The 10568-nt window shown below is 43.2% G+C and overlaps 1 protein-coding gene across 1 annotated transcript; it reads left to right on the top strand.

Moving 5' to 3' along the window:
* The first annotated feature begins 258 nt into the window (after nucleotides 1-258).
* LOC147637259 (protein TUNICAMYCIN INDUCED 1-like) lies at nucleotides 259-3697 on the top strand. Its single transcript, XM_086800878.1, has 3 exons — nucleotides 259-578; nucleotides 890-1237; nucleotides 2366-3697. Exons 1-3 carry the CDS (start codon nucleotides 420-422, stop codon nucleotides 3209-3211), a joined length of 1353 nt encoding a protein of 450 aa, XP_086657004.1. The 5' UTR covers nucleotides 259-419; the 3' UTR covers nucleotides 3212-3697.
* The last annotated feature ends 6871 nt before the right edge of the window (nucleotides 3698-10568 follow it).

The following is a 10568-nucleotide window of genomic DNA, read 5'->3' on the forward strand; positions in this document are numbered from 1 at the left end:
TTTGTTTGGGAGGATCACAAGTGGGATCTGATATGTAGTTTGTTAAAATGGTGGGAGTTTAGGAACTGATATATTTGAATGTTGTATATATCTGTTGAGAAGTTCCTAATATAACTATTTTATGCTTTTTAAAAAAAAGATAAATCGAGTTTTAACTAGTATTTAGAACAGAACACGTCATAAAAGAGCACGCGGCGGGAAACGATTGGCGGACAGGGTGACAAGTCGGCAAAAAAGAGGAATTTGTGGGGTGTTCTTCTTCTTTTTAAGGTCGAGACTCTTCGTCTCAGAAGATCGCAAACTCCAGACTGCAGAGCCCCTCGAAGGCTGCTTTTCGCTCGCCGCGTTTGCGTTTGCCGTTTTCAAGCACCTGAAGGGCTCCGGAATCCCATCTTTAAATTCAGAATTAAGATCCACAAATGGGCGACACTCGCAGAAACACGGTGAACAGGGTTAGCTCGATCTTAAGCATGTTTAAGTTTCTGGGATTGGCATCGCTAATAATTGGGGTTGCATCAGATGACCTAACCTCCTTCAAACTGGATCAGACACATTCAGCAACATACAAAGCCGTGTCGGTAAGTAAACCCAACGCATCCTTTTTGAAGAAAAAACATTAATGGGCTTTGAATCAAAGGCTTTGCTTCTTGTTAGTCTGGGTCAAATATATGTAAGTTTGTTTTTATGTGTGTGTATGTGTGATTCTTTTGTGGGTTATACTGATCGTGGTTCTTAGATTAAATGTGTGTGTGTGTATCTTTTGTTGGGTTTTTTTTTTTGGGAAATGTTGATCTGTAGTTCCTAGATCAAGGAACACTTTTAGAATTTGGGTGGGTTCTTAAGTTCTTTCCTTATTTGGGCTCTTTTTTTAATGTGTGCTTGTTTGCAGGATGCAGCTGATGCACTTATCTCCAACTTGGGGTGGAGTAAAGATGAGGTGAAGATAGCCCACATAGACACAACAGATGCCAAATTCGGGCAAACTCTTGTGTACGAGTTTGATATTCAGCTCGAAGAAAGGGTCATCCCTTTGAGATTGTCAGAGGAGGTCCTTGCTTGGAAATATTTAGAGGAGCTTCCTGTGGGGATGAGAGAACCATTAGCGGTCAAAACCGTTCCAGCAACTTTGGGTAATCCGCAATCGCATGAACTGGCGGCGATTTTAGCTCCATTCCAATTGTCGGGTCCCGTGGAGCTCTGGATTCAAGATGCAGAACAAATGCGACTTGCAGTTCCTGTATTACCCTTTCTTACAAAGCATCTTCTCAGATCACATGTTCATGTGTATGTGTTGTGTGTGTTTTTTGTACATGTGTGCCACACATACATCTTCACTGAGGTGTTGGAAGCAGAAATGATTTTTCGAGTGAGCTGAAGCGGGAAAACACCATCAAAGAGAAGTGAGAGAGGGGAGAGGAGAGAGAATTGGAAAAAGAGGAGAGGGCAGGCAGGTGGGAGAGAAGAAAGAAACATGAAAAACAAATCTTTGGATGTATATTGAACTTAACATTGGATTGCAAAGGGGAAATGGCAGGTATTGTTGGGGACAGAAGAAATGCCACGCCTTGGTAATGGAAACAATCAACATGCTGAAGGACCTTTCTAAAAGGACATTTTAGCCGGGAGACCCCTGTTTTGGGCATGTTTCTTATAACTATGGCATCTACAAACATCTCTACGAGCATATCCAGGATGTTTTGTGTTCATAGTGTTAAAGACATAACTAGGCTGGCTTTGGTGGATGAGGTTAGGCTTCTAATTAGTGCATTGCTCATTATTGGTCATCTCCAGTGAGGGGATCAGGACTGATGACAGAGCTCTAGCCAGACACTTATCTGATATCGTGGGACATGAGGGTTTAGGTGATGTGTGTGGGTCTCGCCTCAGGCACGAGGGTGCCCTGGATGGGGCTATGGTTGCTTGCTAGCTATCCCTGCGCATGTATGCTGTTTAGGACTGTTTGATGGCTTTAAGCCTCAGGCTGTCTGCAGGAGCACACGGGCATAAGTGCATCTTTCAGAGGCTGATGAGGGCCGATGTCATGGGTTTCATGATCAGTACTTGCTGATCATCAAGGTTGAATTGCTTGTTATGCGACGTGCATATAACTCTCCATGGTTGAGATTGGGTTCCCTGAAAGTGACAATCTCATATAGTCTGATATTTGCTACTATGCATGTAACTCCACTTATAATCTCATATCAGGTTAGGTTTAGTATGCTTGTTGAAGTACTACAATTTTCAATTCCTTCTCATTTCTTTATCATGGCCCTTTTTTCCTTTGGTTTTGTGTATGCAGAGTTTATGAGCCTCTCTTGCTGTAATTTCTACTGAAGTTCTAAATTCATGGTTATATGTGTTGCAGAACGATGTTGAAGCAGGGGTTTTGAAGAAAGTCCTTTTAGCAGATGGGGCAGTAGTGACAGTGGAGGGAGCCCGTGAAGTCAGTTTGGCTCGGCCACTCCAACTACCCCTCCCTTTGTCTGGCATCTCAAACAATGGTGGTCTAGCAGCAAGCATAGTGGCACTTGCTGACCGTCTGAGATACGCATCTCGTGCAGAGGAGAAGCCGTTGTTATCTTTGAAGATAGTGGGACCAACATCTTTGGTGGCATCCAGTGTGAAGGAGTCTGATTCAAGCAGGAACAAGTTGAAAGTGAAGAGGTTGGCACCTGGGGCCATCAAGTTAGTGTCGCGTCAGCAGCAAAAACAAGCTCTTGTCAGCTCTGTCCACGATGCCTTACCTGTCCTAAGCGAAGGGGGGGAACCCTGGTTGTGGCCTTTACCGTCTTTGAATGGGTCAGATTCAAGGTTATTAAACTTGGAAAGGATTTTATTGTCCGCCTTAGGTCCGAGTGTGTACAAAAAGGGGTCATTCAAGTTACTAAGAGCTAAAGTTTCGGCAGCCACATTTGTGCGGGTTGAGTTTCAGTTGGAGAAAAAACTCTCAGAGGAAAGCTTTCCACCAGAATCTTGGCCAGAGTGGAAGACGAGACCTTCAGTTCAAAGGCTACAGTTTGAGGTTTTGGCAAAGGTTGAAGGTCAAAAACTTATTCCGGTAAATGTACAGGCCCTGCAGCCTTATTTGAATGTGGAAACTACCACTTGGAGGGCTAAAATGGGGAATGTTTCCTACAGCAAAATCCCAAAGGTTTTTTTGCCCCCAAGTTCCATGACTTTGAATCCTAACTGGGAGGGTATGATGGATTAAAGCACAAGGGCACTCAATTTTTCAATGAAAAGCTTCTCATCGGTTCTTGCCAAATGTTATGTACAAAGCATTACAGTAATGAAGAGAGACACTCAAGTTATGCTGATTGGCAAACAAATGCATATTGCAAATGTTGCAAAAAGGAGCTACTTCAAGCTTGGCTCTGACACTGTTTTGAATATCACAAGCAGGGAGTGTGCTTTTTTTAATTCCTTTGTCAGAGGCAGAGCTGCAATGGTGTTTTAAAAACAACAAAGCAGAGGGGTTACGAGGGCAGAATAGCCTGTGTATGAAGGGATGACCCTTATCTTAATCAACATAAACATGAGACCTTGCTATATGAAACTGGTGCAATGTCAAAAGATGCTAAGATTTGAAAACTATTGCTTATGTATGGCATTGCACTAGGCTTTCCTCTTTTTATGTTGCATGCTTCTTGTAGCATATTGCTGTCCAAATAATACTTCTATTACTTGATTTGAATGAGGCTCCGATTACAAATCTTTTAGCTCTTGTGAGATGGGATGTTATAGTAAATCCATGGAGGGTTGCTGTGGTACACCTTTTGACCACCTAAAAGTGTGACTTTGTGGGCTTGAAGATGGTTTCAAATTGTTACCACCTGGAATTGAGGGATTTTCTTAATAGAGGAATGTGCAGGAGCTCTTATTTGAAACTCCCTGTCCTATTTAGGAGGAACACAGCCTCTTGCCTAAATTATTATCAGCCTATTTTTTGTTCAGAAAAAGTTCTTTGCAATTGCAAAATTCCTCAATTTTTGCTTCATCTATAAGCTTCCAATCTTGTGACAACAGTTGCATTATCATAATAGGAATCAGAGCTGCAGCTAGCTTAGGAGTATATCGAGTAGAATTTGATAAGGTTTACACTTTGCACCTATGTAGTCACTTAGCCAGTCACACAATCTCAAAGAAAGAATCTTTAGCTTGAAAAATGGAGACAAGAAAAGTTGGTCAAATTTCAAGCAAAATACAAGAGTAGCCCACGTGGTTGTCACTCCGAAGGAAACCACTCACTTTATGTGCAGACTGTGCATAGCAAGGAATGTTTTAAACAAGTGTAAGCAGCTAGAGATCAAAACGTGTGGGTTGTATATGGTGGTGGCAAAGCTCTCATTGCATGGAAAAGAGAGAAGCAAACTCCAGGGACCAAATAGGGGTGGTCCCTAAAGAGACCACCTCCATGTCATTGGAATCGTAATGGCAGGTGTAACGCGCGGAAGCTCTGGGGAGTCTTCTTTCAGCCCTAAACACTCTTGGAAACCTTCTGATGCAAGAACGCACCATCTGATGCAAAAACGTAGGTAGAGAGAGAGTAGAGAGGGAGAGAGAGAGAGAAGTGCTGGAATTTCAGTATATACTATGGTACAAAAAGGGTACATATCTTGCAGCCCTTGGCTGCCTTCATAAAAAGGTGGTTAACCCTAAAATCTGTCCCCTGTGGGACCTCTAAGGATCCAAACCCCTAGTGGGATTGAATGAGTTCAATGAGGAGCACTTGGGCCTTTTTATATGGGTCTTGGACCCCCTTTATGCTGGCCGACTGCTGGTCGGCCAGTCATAATTTCATTAAAGCTTATTTAATTCAGCCGACTGGTCATTAATGCTTGTTTTCGATGATGCGCCTGCAGCCCCCTTCAACTTGGTTCAGCCGCCTCCACCTCTGGTACAGCCGACTCCCTTGTGGTACAGCCGACAGGCTTTTCCTCTTGCTCTCCAAGCCCTGCTCCAGTCTACACTGCCAACAGCTCTCTGTGCTCCATTTTCTGGTTCTAATGATCCTTTTTCTGGCTGCCTTTTCTGGACTAGCTGAGGAACTTGTCCATGGGCATCTGTGCACATGACATCCCCCTCTGCTAAACTTGATGACGGGATTCCAACCTGCTCTTGGATGACTGTCATCATCCCAATCCTTTTCCCGAAGTCCCTCTGTCATAATCCATCCCTGGCAACCCTTTTTCTCTGAACATCCGGCTTGTTCTCCAAACCACTCTGTCTCTGACGAAGATCTATGCATCTGGTCTTCCTCTAGTCCACAATCCTTTCCTGCCCTGACTCTGAACACCGTCTTGGTCTTCTTTCCTGGAACTGAGTCTGGCACTCTCACATCACCCTTGGAGGATCAACCTCCCTTGGGACCGTTACCTGAGAACCTATTTGGCTCACGGAACTGCCATCCCCATCTGGCACTGTGGAACACCACCAACAAACCTCCTGGGAGTTCTTCCCGATCTGTGTTCTTGCCTTGGGCTTCGAATCCGTGTACTTTCTTGTACCTTGGACCTGTACACCATCATCTGGGACTGAATCAGTGTTTAGCTTTGCTGAGCCTGATGCTCTGATACCAATGTAACGCGCGGAAGCTCTGGGGAGTCTTCTTTCAGCCCTAAACACTCTTGGAAACCTTCTGATGCAAGAACGCACGATGCAAAAACGCAAGTAGAGAGAGAGAGAGAGAGAGAGAGAGAGAGAGAAGTGCTGGAATTTCAGTATATACTATGGTACAAAAAGGGTACATATCTTGCAGCCCTTGGCTGCCTTCATAAAAAGGTGGTTAACCCTAAAATCTGTCCCCTATGGGACCTCTAAGGATCCAAACCCCTAGTGGGATTGAATGAGTTCAATGAGGAGCACTTGGGCCTTTTTATATGGGTCTTGGACCCCCTTTATGTTGGCCGACTGCTGGTCGGCCAGTCATAATTTCATTAAAGCTTATTTAATTCAGCCGACTGGTCATTAATGCTTGTTTTCGATGATGCGCCTGCAACCCCCTTCAACTTGGTTCAGCCGCCTCCACCTTTGGTACAGCCGACTCCCTTGTGGTACAGCCGACAGGCTTTTCCTCTTGCTCTCCAAGCCTTCCTCCAGTCTACACTACCAACAACTCTCTGTGCTCCATTTTCTGGTTCTAATGGTCCTTTTTCTGGCTGCCTTTTCTGGACTAGCTGAGGAACTTGTCCATGGGCATATGTGCACATGACAGCAGGTGTCCCTAAAGAGACCACCTCCATGTTATTGGAATCTTAATGGCAGGTTCTAGTCTGAAGTGGGCAACTTTACAATGAGCTTTAAGGGTGTGTAACTTTAGAATGAGCTTTTGAGAATGTGTCCTATGGAGACTTACTTTAGAATGAGCTTTTAAGGGTGTGTCCCATGGAAACTTACTTCCCTGAATTTGCCCCCTTTTTGAGAGATTTTTGCAGCTGTCATCCTATTCCCTCTTGCTACAGAGCGATGGTTTCTGGGAGATGGGATGGCTTTCAAGCAGTTATTCAATTTGATGTTCTACTATCCTCCCTCGAGAAAACACCATAAGAAACACATCGTGAAACTCATGCATTATTTGATTTAGAAATTGCATTTTGTAGTTGATTCATTACATGATTCATAATTACATAAACATGTAGATGATTTAAAAGAATTTTCAAATTTAAAAAGATAATTGAAAGAACTAGTAAATCAATTTTGGGATTAAAAAGTGATTCATATACATTTCCTACATTGTAGCATGTTCATCCAATAGAAATCATTGAGGGACATCACATTGGATTACATGATAGAAATTATTGAGGGACATCACATTGGATTACATGTAGTTCATCACCATCATGAATAAAAAAGAGAGCTAATCTAGCCATCCAAGTTCATGATGTGGAATTTATAAATCTCTTGATAGTCTTGGAATGTGGACTTCAAGCCTAGGCACAATTCAGTCCCATGCTTTCTCATTTGCTCCCTTGGCAAGTCTAACCACATAGCGGTGGTTGCTTACCTCAATGGGTAGCTAAAGTGTCAGCACCAAATGCAAAGAAATAAAATTGTGAGGAGAGCTGTTGTCAAACAAAATTTACACATGTTGGCTACATATAGATCCCTCAACTTGGAGGAGATCATGCCGACAGAAAGTAGACTCACTATTTTAACCTTGGCCATTACAAGCAAAATGATGAATTCCAATAGATGAGATCAAAGAGTTACCTTGTAGTTCCATGCTATATGCTGAGGTCTTACCACCTAGAGTCTTCCTTCAACCCACTGATAATGGCCGGGTTGGTTGCACTCAAAGCAAAGAGCATCCTTTTGATCCTTTGTGGACCTCAATAGTTGGCTACTTGATTTTGTTTTCTTAATTCCTTTGAAGTGATTCTTAGTGTGGATAACTAGGTGGTGATGCTCCAAAAAAATCCTCACTTTTTTGTCCTTCATAGGATTCTAGTTCTTCCTACTATTAGTATCTCAAGGTTCGCCACTTCCCCTTTTGACAACATATCAAAGTTTTTAGCATAGAAATAGGTCAACACCTATATGGGTCACCAATGATCTCAAAAACATAGTGCTTGGAATCTTAACACATTAATGGCTCATAAAACTGGTCATCAATGATTAAAAAAACATAGTGCTTGGAAGGATTAGAAGCCTTAACACATAATGACTCATAAAACTGCATAGCACAAAAGCCTAACTCATAATTGAAAAGATTCACATAGTAATATCCTGTATGCATCAATGCTTACATGAGGCTGAATATATACGTGTGGTTGCCCATCACACAAAGACAAGTTCAACACAGCAAATTAGCAGACTTTCCTTGCTACTACAGGCAGCCAACCAACACTTCACAATTCGTTCTGCTTCTATAACCGGCTCACTGTGTCACAGCACGAGCCTTCTTCTTGGGACGATGATAACCAGCACATAATTTGAACTGGTTCCCTCTCCACACACTCCTAGGCCTGCCCCCATCTCTCTCTCTCTCACACACACATGCGCACGATCCTCTCGCTCTCGCTCTCTCTCTCACGCGCACACACACTCTCTCTCAAATGTTGAAACTCTCTCTTTCTCTCTCTCTCTCTCTCACACACACGCACCACACTCTCTCTTTTTCTCTCTCACACACGCGCATGCATGCAGACACTCCCTTTCTCTCTTCTCACACTGTTCTCTCTTACACACTTACGCACCCTCTCGTGTTGCATTCTACACCCCTCTCTCTATCTCACACGTGTTTATATTAGTATATACAATATTGTGTTTTAGATACATATACCTATACTATACATAGACACATATAGTTATATATACATATATGCATGTATTTAAAAATATAAACACACACAAATATAATTTTGATTAAATTTTGATGTGTGGAGATGGATGAAGGTACGCTCACTTTTAAATATATAGATAGATATTTTATACACACACATATATATGTATATATATGTGTGTATACATATACATATATATATGTATATGTATATACATACATACATACATACATACATGTGTAAATGTAAATAAAAACACACACACATATACATATTTTTTAATTTTATTTTATTTATCTTTTATTAAAAGCTACTTTTTATTCTCTATCTCTCGATCTCTTTCTCTCTCTTTTCACCCTCTCCCTATTTACACCTCTCTCTCTCTCTCTCTCCAAGCCTGTCCCATCTCACTCTCTCTCAAGCACACACGCACATAGATGCAGATGTATGCACACGCATGCATACATGCACACACACACTCTCTCTCTCTCTTTGCCTCTCTCAGACTGGCAGAGCAGCACGGATCCCCCGAGAGGAGAGGGTATGCAGATTGTGCAGAGAGGAGGTGGAGAGTGAGGAGCATTATGTATGCAGATGCAGAGCATATACAGCCATCAGAGAGAGATATCCCATTTTATTCAGAGAGCCACATTCCCTACGCCAGATCTTTGAGGCAGCAGACCAGCGCATACTGGGGAGATACATTCTAGACATACAGCGCCACAGAGAGACATTATTACAGGCTCAGACAGCTCCAGAGGGGGGGCGACAGACACAAATTACTACATTTTTTCAGAGATCCATACCCCTCCCAGCCCCTACACGGCAGGGAATTACTCTCCAGAGAGCAGAGACACTTAGAGCCCGCAGGAGACAGAGGACACCTGGCTTTCGGACACCACGCCTATACCAGAGAGAGATGACAGAGATCAGAGCTCAGTTTCACAGAGAGGGTGCGGAGCGACTGGCTCGCTTCAGAGCACACCCAGGCATGTTCTTCAGGGAGCTGTGGACACCCCCTTCACTGATGTATACCATTTTATACCCCCAGTATGGTACAGGATGGAGCTAGCTAGGTTGCATATCATGATTGTATACTCCATGCATATAGCTTTGCATTCTTCTAGTAGTAGAGCTCCATCCCCTGCACACCCAGATTCAGCTTTTTTATTCATTACTTTTTCATTTTGTTGGGATGACAGAGGATACCCCATACAGGTACTCCGATTTGTCTCATAGGCCGAGTTCGGTCTTTTGGAAGACGTTAATAAAATCTTTCTTTCTTTCTTTCTTTCTTTCTCTCTCTCTCACACACACACACACACACATACACACACGTACACACCCGCACATGCACTATGCAAACACACACTCTCTCCTCCCACACAAGCTATCTCACACATAGAAACTCTCTCTCTCTCTCTCTCTCTCTCTCTCTCTCTCTCTCACATATATAATCTCTCTCTCTCTCTCTCTCTCTCTCTCTCTCTCTCTCTCTCTCATATATGCACTATGCAAACACACACTCTCTCCTCCCACACAAGCTATCTCACACATAGAAACTCTCTCTCTCTCTCTCTCTCTCTCTCTCTCTCTCTCTCACATATATAATCTCTCTCTCTCTCTCTCTCTCTCTCTCTCTCTCACATATATAATCTCTCTCTCTCTCTCTCTCTCTCTCTCTCTCTCTCTCACACACACACACACACACACACCCGCACATGCACTATGCAAACACACACTCTCTCCTCCCACACAAGCTATCTCACACATAGAAACTCTCTCTCTCTCTCTCTCTCTCTCTCTCTCTCACATATATAATCTCTCTCTCTCTCTCTCTCTCTCTCTCTCTCACATATATAATCTCTCTCTCTCTCTCTCTCTCTCTCTCTCTCTCTCTCTCTCACATATATAATCTCTCTCTCTCTCTCTCTCTCTCTCTCTCTCTCTCTCTCTCTCTCTCTCACACACACACACACACAATTTTAATTAATTACATTTTAATGGTGGGGATGCGTGGTGAGGTGTGTTCACTCTCAAATAAATGCATCTCTCTCTCTCTCTCTCTCTCTCTCTCTCTCTCTCTCTCTCTCTCTCTCTCTCTCTCTCTCTCTCTCTCTCTCGCACACACACACACACACACACACACACACATGTACACACCTACACATGCACTAATGCAAACACACACTCCCCCCCCCACACACACACTCTCACACATAGACTTCCATGTCCCTGTCTCTCTCTCTCTCTCTCTCTCTCTCTCTCTCTCTCTCTCTCTCTCTC

The sequence above is a fragment of the Cibotium barometz genome, chromosome 7, assembly GCF_041138505.1.
Source record: "Cibotium barometz isolate CiBa-2024 chromosome 7, ASM4113850v1, whole genome shotgun sequence".
NCBI classification, from domain to species: Eukaryota; Viridiplantae; Streptophyta; class Polypodiopsida; order Cyatheales; family Cibotiaceae; genus Cibotium; species Cibotium barometz.

Excerpts from the sequence above, each read along its gene's own strand:
- LOC147637259 (XM_086800878.1), top strand. The coding sequence starts at position 420 with ATGGGCGACACTCGCAGAAACACGGTGAACAGGGTTAGCTCGATCTTA. Across the intron at positions 579-889 it reads CAACATACAAAGCCGTGTCG|GATGCAGCTGATGCACTTAT; the intron begins GTAAGTAAACCC and ends GCTTGTTTGCAG. Across the intron at positions 1,238-2,365 it reads AAATGCGACTTGCAGTTCCT|AACGATGTTGAAGCAGGGGT; the intron begins GTATTACCCTTT and ends TATGTGTTGCAG.